This window comes from Poecilia reticulata, chromosome 13 (assembly GCF_904066995.2).
Source record: "Poecilia reticulata chromosome 13, P_reticulata-male-v2, whole genome shotgun sequence".
Lineage (NCBI taxonomy): Eukaryota > Metazoa > Chordata > Actinopteri > Cyprinodontiformes > Poeciliidae > Poecilia > Poecilia reticulata.
Genome location: NC_088842.1, coordinates 30,343,948 through 30,356,938, shown reverse-complemented (window position 1 = coordinate 30,356,938; position 12,991 = coordinate 30,343,948). Strand labels below are relative to the sequence as shown.

Below are 12,991 nucleotides of genomic sequence, written 5' to 3'. Positions count from 1 at the left end.
TCTATTCAAGTTAACGCTGGGGAATGTAGTTTTTAGCCGTTTCAAGGTTGACTCGAAAACAAAGCATAAAATAGAATTTGGCGTGAAATGTGAGCAGTTTTATTTTTTTAAGCTTTAATAAATAAATAAATTACAAAAACATAGCCGCTGAGGAGTTGGTGGTAAAACTTGCTTTAATTTTTCAAACACAACAGAAATATACAAACAACGTCAACAGCCAGGCATTTAGGCACTCTTTTCTTTTTAGTTGCAAGTATGTTAGCAACGTATTTGCTTGTTGAAGCCAGTCAAATTTATTTATTTTTTATTTCTGGAATGATTCACGTATTAATTTTACAATTCAATCAAAAATAAGCCAAACAGCAGGTACACAAATTCCCCAAAGACTCCACTATATGGAATCACTTCTGCGTGTCAACTACTTGAAGAGTCAGGAAAAAAGGATTTTTGAAGTGGGGTTTTGTTGAAATATTATAAAAAGCTACTCTTCCATGCTATCTATTTATTTAATACATTATTTTTATTAGTAACTTTCTGTGATAGATTTTCAGTTTAACTTGTTGTAGGTGCTACAATTTAAAATAACACATCCTTGTTTGCTTACGTCACGCCCCATACAGTGCTCAATGCTTTCAGTAAATTATTTTGTTACAAATATTTCTGCATGAAGGTTTAGACTATAGTTATCTAATCATTTCCTATCATAACCGAACAATTTTGTTTTAGTTCTGAAACAAATGCTGATTGATTTCAGGAATAAACAAAGGCGCATTGTATTCAATCTGTAAGTTGGTTGAACACAATCAACTTACAGAAGTGATGGCAAATTGTGTTCTTATGTCTACTTATGTCTTATTTTGTAAAGCACTTTGTGGTTTCTGACCTGTAAAAGGTGCTACTGACTTGCAAATTATTTAAAACAAAATGTAACTTGAACAACTTCAATCACTTTCCAATTTTTTTAAAGCATTAATTTTTATTAGTAATTGCTTTCTACGATAGATTTTCAGTTTAACTTGTTGCAGGTATTATCTTTACAAATAAAGCATCATTGTTTATTTATCTTTACTTTTATTAATACCATTTTGTTACAATAAATAATGTTCAAAACATATTTTCTAATCAAACAGCTCCAGGTGTTAATTTTAACAGAAAATATAACAATAATTGCCTCTGGTACAATCTGGGAATTAGTTCATCTAATTGATCTTCAGCAGCAGTTATTGGCCTCCTGTGTCTGTTTGTCCCCACCGAGCCAGACGGGGGCGCTGTTGATCTTGGTGGTCTGACCTCTGGCCTGTGTGGACTCCCCCGGCATGCCGCCTCCCTCCCTGGCGAGCCGCTTGTGGATCTCGGCGGCCATGGTGAGGAAGGCCTTCTCCACGTTGTCAGCGCTCTTGGCGCTGGTTTCTAGGAAGGGGATCTTCAGAGAAGAGGCCAAATCCTGATGATGACATGGAAAAGAACAAACATGTTGCAAATTTAGGGTAACAGCAACTTAAAACCCCCAAACACACCAGAGCAAGCACCATAACATTGTTATTTATGTTTTATCTTAAATCTTTAAGCTCTATCCACATTTATTGGCATTCCTGACAATAATAAGATAAAAGATTATCTAAATTAAAAGCCTTCATATGTATAAATATGTTTGTTAAAGCAGGACTGGGCTCATTTTTTCCAGCTCACCCCATTGTTTAAGGAATCGGGGACTGAGAAGTCAATGGACGAAGGTTGGTTTTATGTCTGGCAAAACATTTTTCTTTTGATTTGACCAGCAAATATGTATTATTATCCAACTAGAAGGCTTTGGGAACCAGGTTTTGACTTACAAGGCAGTATTATGTATTTTCAAGGCACATATATATAGCACAATCATGTTACCTTCAGTTGTTATAAAAATTCTGTATACATCAAATATGACTTCAAAGAAATTTGACTTTATAATTTAAAGCCTTGAAATTGGGCCAATGCCTCTTTAAGAAGCTCCTGCTCTTTCTGAAGATCCTCCTTCTGGAAGTCATCAAAATATGGCTCCTCTATCAACCTTTTAGCATTTTTTAATTTTTCCTTTTTAACCAGTGTTTCACTTCGAGGTAGCTCCTATAATGAGCTCAGCTGATGCACAGTTCCACCAGGTGTTTGCTAATTGCTGCTAGCTAGTCTGAAGGAACTGAGAAGCTTGGAAATTGCAGTTAAGAGGAGGAGATCCAATTTCCAAGCTTCTTGAAAGCGGAGTTATGTCCCCCCAGGCGTTTTGAACAGATTAATGGTTGCCATGGAGATTAAATGATTTATTAAACGTGCATGAAATAATAAAACCAACACTGGTTACATTTTTGACCAGGGAATTACATTATATCATGAAATAAAACTAAAAAAAGTCAATTTTACATAATACTACCCTTTTAAAATGTTCTGATATCTCAAAAGTTTATGATGCCCTTCACTTGATCAAGGTTTCCAGAACTTTTGGAGGAGAAACAGGCCCACAGCATCACAGGTCCTCCACTATGCATACATAACCTCATACTTCTTTCTTTTCATAATTATAATTTTCAGATATTGTTTACGTTTGGATTTACTGCGTCTGACTCCTTCTGGTGCAGAATTATGACTCATGTCTCACATCAATGACGTAAAAAGTCTGATGAAATGTGACATGACCGTTCTGACTGCAAACGCTTTGTAAAAAAAATCAGACACTGCGGATTTAATACGACATATGGAAAACACACAAACAGCAGAAACATTGCTTTCTCCCTCTGAAGGACACTGACACTTCCCAGATAATCTCAACAAATTAAAACAAGTGAATTATACTGTAGGAAATGTAACTGAACAGTTGAAAATGTAAAAAATTGACGTAATTCTATATTTCTTTTGTGTGTGAATGTTCCAAATGTTTTTCTCTTGTTACCTGAGCCGTAGCAGCATCCACCACTTTCTTACTGACCAGGTCCGATTTGTTTCCCACCAGCAGCCTGGAGACGTTCTCGCAGGCGTACCGATCTATTTCGTCCAGCCACTGCTTCACATTGTTGAAGGACTCCTGAAGAAACATCCACAGATTCAATGTTAATATTAAAACTTCCTGTTTTACTGAATATTTTGAAAAAAAAACATCAAACAAACAAACAAACAAAAAACCTCAATGGTGTCATTTTATGGCCATTGTAGACAGAAAAAAGAGGAGTACGTTTCTGTTAAAAATCGTTTTTCTGAAAAAAAAAAAGTTTGAAAAGTCAAAAAATTGCAAGAAAAAACTCAGAAATATTTAGATTAATCTAAAAAACTTTCTAGAAAAAAACTTGGAAATTTCTGAGTTTAAAAAGTTTAACATTTTTGACTGAGTTTCGAAAGTCTAATTTTTTTTAGTGTTGAAACACAGATTTTCTAGAGAAAAACTTAAACATTTCTGAGTTTGAAAAGTTTAAAATCTTGCTAACAAACTAAATAGTTTTTTTTTAGGTTAGTCTTAGAAATTGTTTTAAAAAATTGGAGATATTGTGATCCCAAAGTTAAGAATTTTTGACTTTTGAAACTCAGAAATGTAAAATTTTAATCTGTCTTTTTTGAAGAAAATTCGCAAATTTTCAAACTTTTAAATTTCTGTTTGTTTTCTGTTTTTCTTACAAAATGTCTGAAATTAAATAAAACATTTCTGAGTATTTTCCAGCAATGTTTCGACTTTTCAAAAAGAAAATTCCTTTTTTTTTTCTAGAACATTTCTGAGAATTTCTTTGGCATTTTTTTAAAACATTTTTTTATCTTAAATGGCCCTAATGCACCATCGTAAAAACACTCACTGACCTGTTCGGTTACATCATAAACAATGATGATGCCGTGTGCTCCTCTGTAGTAGCTGGAGGTGATTGTTCGAAACCTCTCTTGACCTGCAGTGTCCCACTGAAGTCATTCACACAGAACATTAGCAGGCTTGTTTTAATAGATACATTTTTTAAAGACAAAGAGCAGCTGGAACATTATAAACTCACAATCTGCAGCTTCACAGTCTTCCCATCCATGTCGATGGTCCTGATTTTGAAGTCAACCCCAATGGTGGAGATGTAGCTCTCAGTGTAGGTGTCATCCTGCACCAAGTTTAAAGTGGAAGAGTTGTTTTTCTGTCAAAAAGGCCTTGTGACACGTAACTATGATCAATAGCTTATTAGGGCAATTACAGTTTAAAAAATTTGTAAATTCTCGCCAAAAACTCTGAAATTTTGAGATCAATTTCAGAAAATTTCTAGAAAAACATAAGGACATTATCAGAATTCAAAAAGTTTTCTGATTTTTTTTTTGGCAGAAATGTACTTTTTTCTATATATTATAGTACATAGCCATATCTTTATAAAACAAAATATCTCCACCATATCTTTTAAAAAACAAAATTGTACAATGTACACAATGAATCGGTTTCAGAAAAGTTTTGATTCACTTTACACCTGCACAAACACAATCATGAATGGTGTTTTAAATATGCCAAACCCATAGGGGGCGGTGTAGCGCAAAGCTAAAACCTACGACCGCCAATCAGATTGCTTCAAAACAACCGCGACTTCCGGTTAGGAGTTAAAGATGGCGACAGGACGTTCGTGTGGATGGACGGGTGTATTGGCTGGACTACTTTGAAATATTAAATTAGAATATAAAGTTATTAAAACCTATAATAATCTCGACTGGGAATCATGTCAAAGCATGTATGTGGATATATTTGTACAAAATTTTTTTTGCAAAATGTAATGCACAGGATCCTAAATCTCTGAACACTCAAGCACAAATACTGAGTTTTCTCAAATCTACACTTAGGGCGGAGTTTTTATAAATAATTTTAGTTATATTTAGCTGAGTTTTCATGTCGGTGAAAGGTCAAAACTCATAGAAATGTGTGTGTTTTCTCAGATATCCGGCTGTGTGTGGACTAGGCCTAAGAACGATGGTCCTTACTGCAAAGCGCAGCAGCAGGCACGACTTTCCGACTCCAGAGTCACCGATGAGGAGAAGCTTGAACAGGTAATCACTGAAGAGACACACAGGCATTTAAAAAAAAAACCATTAAAACATAGGTGTAAGATATAAACTTTCCTTATTTTTTACCAAATTCCATTCATACCCAGAAATACAGAGCATCCAGAAAGTAACAGCTATTCGTTCTCTCCACCTTTTTCTTCTGTTATTATTATTTCACTTATAACATGGAAAATGTCTAGTTGTAAGTGAAACTACAGTGGAACTAGTACTTTTTTAATCTTTATCTTGCTAAAAAGTTACTTGTATTTATTATTTATTAAACTTGTCATATTTCAAGTGTATTAAGATATTTGCACTAGAAACTAGAGCAAACACAGTTGGTAAGATTTTGTGTTTTTGCAGTGCAGGCATCATGTTTGGAAGAACGTATGATGTGTGAAAAATGTCTTGTCGTAAGAGAAATAATCTTCTAATTAAACTAGTACTTTTACATCAATATTAAGGAATTGTTAACTTAAAACAAGCTCCTATGTCTTGCTGAAAAGTTATTTGTAAATTACTTTTATCTTATTTCAAGTTTACTAAGATATTTGCACTAAAACTAAACAAAAATACTACTCCTGATCCAAGGATGAACTCAGATTGACTCTAGATAAAAAAATAATTAAACTGCATTCATAAATGATGAAAAACTATATGCACCTCCTAAAAACTGCCCAAATTAGCAGATAAAACCAATTTTTAACAATCCACATCTGTAGTTTCTGATGTATCTTCCAGTCTATATGTCACCTGAATGTTTTCACCTAACTTTACCAGTAACGCATCACATTCAGAGAGGAAAACTTACTATTCAGGATTCATGATCGGTGAGGTTCTTCACACGATTAGACTCAAAAAGAATCCAATCCTGAAACTAAATCCTGAGTGGAGAGAAGGCCAGGGAGTCTCTGGAAATGTTGTGTTCTGGTCCCAGAAGCCTGTTTGTGGAAGTCGGATGCTGTTCTCCGGAGGACAGCAAGCAGAAAACGCTGTCTGTGTCTGACTTATGAGCTGACTGCTTCATTATTTATTAATAAAGTTCAGCTCAGGTTACACCGGGGACAGCACCTGGAACCAGGACACCCAGCTTAACTCGCACCATCATTTTATTTTCTTCCTAAACCAGAACACAGTTAAGCTAGCTGCTTCAGATGTTCAGTAAGCAAAGCTTCTGTGCAGCTGTTGTTGTTTATGTGAAGAGCAGCTTTGCTTCAGCTTGTCGACCTGACAATATGTGCAGGGCGACGTCATACGACAGCCAACCAATCGCAGCGCAGACACAAAAAAGCAGGAAGAAGGCAAGAAACGGAGATGCTCAAATAGTTCTTACTGAGTTTCTGCAAATCCCTTTATGGGATTCAAGGTTTTATTTCTGCACTGAGATGAAATTATTCAATATGCTGCTAGGTAAGCAACCAGACGCTTGGTGCAGGCTTTTTCTGTTTATTGTCTGAATATTTTTAAAGCTTTTAACACCAATAAGCCTGAAAGGTGTAGTGGCTCAAAGCCACCAGAGATGATCATGGTGCAGATTTTAAGGGTGTTTTCTCTCCTGATTTTATGATAGACTTGAGTTGATTGTAAACCAAAATTTGTTACATTTCCAGGTCTGCACTATATCAAATTAACCAAACCCATCTTCCTGCATCTCTTTATTTCCAAATATTAATTTCTTCGTTTTTGATCCTTGTTCTTTCTTTTTTCCCTCGGTTTTCTGAATTTTCTCTTTCTATATTTTTTATTTATTCATTTTTTTGTGTCCTCCATCAAATCTCCCTTACTTTTTCCATATTCATGAGTAGCTTTTTGTTTCTTTCTTGTCTCCTTCTCTCTTGTTTTTCCGCTCTTTTCTTCATCTATTCTTCCATCATTTCTCCTCTTCTTTTGGAGAACTGGCCAGGGGGACAAAATGAAAGTGATTTACTTTAATTCAGCGCCGGCTCCCAAGTGTGACCCTCCTGGTCACGGGAACGAGCAGCGAGCACAGGATTGAGAAGACATGCGATGGCTGAGCAGCTGTGAAGGGGTCAGAGGTCAGCAGCCCTGACAACGGCCGGTTGCTGGGACAAGCCGATGCCGATGCAGCACAGAGGTGGGAAAACTGGGGGAAGGGGAAGGAATATAGGAACGGATCGAAACAAAGAGAGAAGGTTAGAAAGCAAGGGGAAGGTCTGGGAACGTCAGGAAAAAACAAAAACAAAACAAAACTCACAGAGGAACAAAACACGCAAAGGAAGAACCAAAAAAAAGCTATTTGCATATCGGCTAATGCAGCAGAAAACAGACAACAGTGGTATAAAATCATTATTTGAAGATAACTAACAGAAATTGATGATTAGGCTTTTTTATTTCATCTTGTAAACTTTAGTAGCATTACAGCATCAGTCACAATCCCTCAGTTGACAGTTTTTTATTAGATATGAAATCTACAGAATCAAAATCTCTTTTCTGACATCTTTTGGTCTTTTACACAAAAGCTCAAGTAATTTTCATTATTATAATCCAGAAAAATGGCTAATTTTGTCGAAAGCTTACTTTAGATTGATGAAACGAGGCACAGTTACCTTCACCTGCCACTTGCCTGACTCCGTAACCTGACACGCTGCTACAAATCATGGAAATGGCCGCCATTTTTAGACGGGATGCCATCAAAAAAACAGTCAAGCATCGTCTCTGCAGATACCTGAAACCGATTTTTATCCCAACATCTGTCATTCTTGTCTGCTTCTTCTTTAAAGCCCAACAAACCTTTTGTTTCTGGACAGTTTTTGCACGGCTGCTTGAAAAGTTACAAAGTCAAAACTTAACTGCAATAATTTGTTGATAAAAAGAAATGGGGGTTCATTTTTGAAGTCATATTTGTAACATGTTATTCATCCATTTATCAATGTTACACTTTCAAGCATTTATCCGCCAACTAAAGATTTAGCTCCAAATAAAATCTGTACTTGGCAAGCTAAATATTTAGCCTTTAACTCAGTTAAAAAGCTAAATATTTAGCCTTTAACTCAGCTAGCAAGCTAAATATTTAGCCTTTAACTCAGCTAGCAAGCTAAATATTTAGCCTATAAATTTATTAAATATCTTGCTTCCAAATAAATATTTAACTCCAAACAAAATATGTGATTAGCAAGCTAATATTTAGCCTCAAACTAAACATTTAGCTCATCTTTCATTGCTTTTTTTGTGCATATTCATTTTTAAGGCAGATTGCTTTAAGTCTTCTGTTCTGATGTATCAATAGTTTATTTGGATGTTTCCCCTTTTACCAATGGAGCATTTTAATTCCTGTTATGATTTTATAACAATATTGTCAGCTGCAATTGCTGAATAAATTTTAAATTGATCCATGTCTACCACCTTCTTCTTCTTTTTCTTTTTATTCTTCTTCTTCTTCTTCCCACCTGAAACAAAGATCTGTTAATACCCTAACAATGTTAATTACTTTTTAAGATATGTTTTACAAGGCCTTGATGGTTAGTTGTTCAAAACATTGTCATTCCATATTCTTCCTTGGTGATGCAAAAAAACTAAAATATAAAAGTTTGTTCTTACTTGAAGGAGTGAATCTTGTTTGCTTCATAAATGTGTGTGTGATCTTGAACAGCTGGACGTCCCGAACAGAGCGAGGAGTGTGAGAGTGTGTTTGTATTTGTGCGCAGGTCAGTGGATGGAGTTAAACCGGTCATTGTTCCCCATCAGTGAGCGTCCCAGGAGACCGGAGCGAGCTCGGATAAATGGCTGCTTTTCACTATTCACCCTCATTTTACCACGATCCCTGGCTCCTGCATGTGAATCTGTTTGGAAAACCTGTGTGTGTGTGTGTGTGTGTGTGTGTGTGTGTCTGCATTTGGATATGGTTTGGCTCTCACATTTCTTTACAGAACAAGAGTAAAACATTTCCTAGAAAATTAAGCATGGAGTTTTTGTCTTTTCTTAGCTCTTTTTCTAGTTTGTAGGTGTTTTAATAGGCAGATCTGCACTGTAAAAACACAAAATCTCACCAAGTATTTTTGCTCTAGTGTGTGGTGCAAATATCTTGTTACACTTGAAATAAGATAAAACTAACTTACAAGTGACTTTTCAGCAGGTTCCTACATTAAATCAATAGTTCTTGAATATTGATGAAGTTCTAGTTCCACTGGCAGATTATTTTGATTAAAACATTAGAAAATTTCTTGTTATAAGTAAATGTATCTGCCAATGTTCTTAATCAACATTAATAATTTATCTTAAAACAAGCTCCTAAATATTGCTTAAAAGTTATTTGTATGTTAGTTTTGTCTTATTTCAAACGTACTAAGATATGTGCACTAGAAACTAGAACAAAATGTCTTGATAATATTTTGTGTTTTTTGCAGTCGTCATTAAAACATTATGGACCGAGTTTATTTATTATATTTATTATGACATACATGCAGTTTAGACGGGGAAAGCCCAGACGGTGCTTCTGTTCCCAGGATCGTGTTTTGACCAATTAAGCTCTGAAAACATAGCAGCTATAAAACTTCAAATACGGAAATTGGTTACACTGATTGGATCGTTCTTTTATTTTCAACTTTCAAGAGTTTATTCCATTTACTGACCTTTAACGTGAAATGTCAGTGTTTTAATGTACAGATTCAGAATCTGAAGCGTAAACAGTCTGGAAACAGAAAGACAAAGATGAGACTAACTTCATTTAGTTCACTTATAATTGGTCTTTTGAGTTGCAGTTTGTGTGATAATCCAGTCTTAGGTTGTATTGCATATTATTTGTTCAAAATACTTGGTAATTATACTTGACCACATTTGTTGTCTTTTTTGATGATTTGAAACATTTGAAAGAGTCGAAAAGAAAGCCAAATGAAAACACACAGTGCTAAATATGTAAAATTTTAAGTGATAGTTTTATAAAAACATTACAAATTAAAAATTTTTTACATTTTTTGTGCAAAACAGGCTTTGGAAACAACAGACAGTACTGATTTTATGTTGTCCTTCGCTATTCACCATCAAAAACCACTTCAAAAACACAAAATCTCTCCAAGTACTTTTGTCTAGTTTTTAGTGCACATATCTTAGTACACTTAAAATAAGACAAAACTAACTTAAAAGTAACTTGTCAGTAAGACATAGGCGCTTGTGTTAAGTAAATCCTTCCTGAATATTGATGAAAAAGTTCTAGTTCCACTGTCAGATTATTCCACTTGTAACAAGACATTTTTCTCATGTTATAAATGAAACCATTTGCCAGTGGAACTAGAACCGGGTTGCTAGGCGACGGACTTAGCTTGGCGGGGGTTGCTAGGTAACGGCACAGTTGATTGTGAAACATGTGAAACATTCTACCAGCCAAACTAGAACTTTTTCATCAATATTAAGCAATCAGTGACATAAAACAAGTTCCTATGTCTTGCTGAAAAGTTAGATATTTGCACTGGAAACTAAAAATACTTGGTAATAGTTTGTCTTATTGCAATGAACCTTTGGTTTTGCTTTAAAAAAAAAATCACTACTAATTACGTTCAGAACGTTAATGTCAACATTATCGCTACCTACTGGCCCACTGTGGTTACTACTGCTCCTGTTAGGATTTCTTGCATCCATTTAAAAAATATCCTGAATATTGTTTTCCTTTTTTTTACACCTCTATATTTTATCTTTATGCTCCTGCCTTGTTTCCTGCCTCTTTGTACGTTTCTGTCAGTGGATTTTTATCCCTTTTATTGCATCTTTCTCACTCTTGATGAGTGTGAGCTCCCCATTTTCGCGCCCTTCTGCCTCTCCTCTCACTGACAGCTGGTCCTTAGCGTTTTCCCGCCAACTGACCAGCTGTCCATACCAGCCAGAGGTATTTGGGAACTGTGTGTGTGTGTGTGTGCTTTTTACATAAGAGGCAGTTCCTTTCTGTCGGTCTCCATATCTGCCCCCCTTTCACGCGCTCACTTCACAGACAGGAAGGAACATGACACTCGCATAAAAAGACCCACTCTGCAGCTACAGCGGGAGATGGGATACACAATGAGAGCGCGCTCTGAACACGCTGAACACACCCACAGACAACAGCACCAAGCTGGATCGTACACTCCTGCACCTGCTTGTTGTGACTCGCAGAGTTTTTTTTTTTCCCTCCCTCCATGTTTCTAATCCTGCAGAACAGAGAAAGAATCAGCTGTCGTCATGTTTTCTTTTGGGGAAAAAAAAAATAACGATGTTCTCTGAGTAAGCCTGGAAGAAAGTTGAGACCATCACAACACGGAAAATGTTTCTGTTCTGCAGGTGGAGGAAAGAATTTGTGTCAAAACTCCAGAGTTGTTTTGTGTATTTAAAAGAAATGAAACGCCCACGCAGCCATTTTTCTTATGCTGTATTTTTACTCTTACTTGAGTTAAATTTCTGGATTTTCTACCCACAGATTTGGGAAAAATTTTATTTACTTTATTTTTGTTTGTTATGGAAATTATTGTCATTTTCGCCCTTAAAATACCATAATTTCTACTCAACTTCCATCTGATTGTCATTTTTAAATATTAAAACAATTGATAATTTGATCAGTTACTTCAGTAGACCTTTTACGAAATACTTTTTTTACTCTTACTTGAGTAGTTTCTTGGACGGCTACTTTTTACTTGAGTAAAAATATGTCTAAGTAAGTACTGCTACAATTCTGGAGCGCAGTACCCACCTCTACACACAATAAAAATATAATTTTGCAGTCAGCCTTTTAGCTACTAACGTGACACTGTGTCACAAACGATGTAACGCTGCTGTGACTGTGTTCTGCCATGTTGGCTGGTGTTTTCTAAAAGTGCTAAAACTCAGAGCCACACCTGAAGAATCAAAGGAGATGGGAGTACATTTACACCAGACCTGTTTAGTCCGCTTTAATTCAACTGTAGTTCGTTTGTCTACAAAGTCTGGTTTGTTTGGCGAGGTGTGAATGCGCAACTGAATTCTGATGGGGACCAAAAACGTGAACCCCGGTCCACCTACAAACCTGTGGTTTGGTTCGTTTGAAGTGATGCTGCATGTGTGAACTTCAAGGGGACCGGAGACCACTCCAAAAGCAGGAAGTGGACTACAGCGCAAGGCATTCTGGGTAAATACAACCAAAGCAAACTTGCTAGCCTAGCGCTAGCAGTAGAAATGGCCTGTGGGCTCTAGCCAAAGACAGAGAAATCCTACAACTGCTGAAATCTGGCGCCACTCCATTTTGTTTACATTTCATGAAGAAGAAAGTAGGCCTCAGAATCTTCTTCAGACGTTTTCATGATGTTCCCTTCAGTGGTTCTTGGTGCAGCGCCCCCACAGGTGAGGAGGGGAACAGGTTTTTCAAAGGGTTTGGTTTGTTTGACAGTGCAGAGTAAAAGTGAATCACAGCAGCTGAAAATGTAATAAATGTAGCAATTTTGGTCCTGGAAACTTCCAAACAAAATGCTTTCAGTTAGAGCTGAGTTTTAGAAGCATGTACATTAAAGGTGTTTTCACACCTGATAGTCCGGCAGACTTGATTCGGTTGGGGACCAAAATTGCAGGATTTGCTACGTTTGCAGCTGCTATGTTTCGCTTTCACGCTGCAGACTAATTGGCAAACCTGTTCCTCTCCTCGCCTGTGGTGGCGCTGCACTACAAAAAAACGAAAGAAAACGACACAAAAACCTCTGAAGACGGCACAAATTCCAACTTCCTTTTTAACAAAATGTAAATGAAAATGGAGTGGTTTCAGATTTTAGCAGTTGTAGAATTTCTTTTTTGACTTAGGTAAAATAAAACGGTAAAATAAAACGACTTAACTCTCCCGGGAGCGACAGACTCACACATTTGTGTTGGTTGTGTTTACCCAGAATGCAACCAAGATTTTGGCCAGACTTTTTTTGTATTTTAATTTAAACCTAAACAATTCAGAATCTTTTTCCAAATCCTTGCTGCTTTTTGGGAATATATCACCAAAAAGAATAGACTATTCTCAATTACAAATCTCAAATATTCCCAT

The 12,991-nt window shown here is 36.2% G+C and overlaps 1 protein-coding gene and 1 long non-coding RNA gene across 2 annotated transcripts; one reads left to right on the top strand and one right to left on the bottom strand.

Annotated features, from left to right (window-relative positions):
* Positions 1 to 155: 155 nt before the first annotated feature.
* Positions 156 to 6,026, bottom strand: LOC103475093 (ras-related protein Rab-1B-like). The gene is made up of 6 exons (XM_008426496.3): positions 5,825 to 6,026; positions 4,951 to 5,023; positions 3,999 to 4,094; positions 3,814 to 3,909; positions 2,921 to 3,052; positions 156 to 1,444 (listed from the first exon to the last, which is right to left on the bottom strand). The coding sequence occupies exons 1-6, from the start codon at positions 5,836 to 5,838 to the stop codon at positions 1,211 to 1,213; spliced, it is 645 nt and encodes a 214-aa protein (XP_008424718.1). The 5' UTR covers positions 5,839 to 6,026; the 3' UTR covers positions 156 to 1,210.
* Positions 4,546 to 8,931, top strand: LOC103475094 (uncharacterized). The gene is made up of 3 exons (XR_535286.3): positions 4,546 to 4,703; positions 4,906 to 5,016; positions 8,679 to 8,931. It is a non-coding gene; the product is annotated as an uncharacterized LOC103475094 (long non-coding RNA).
* The last annotated feature ends 4,060 nt before the right edge of the window (positions 8,932 to 12,991 follow it).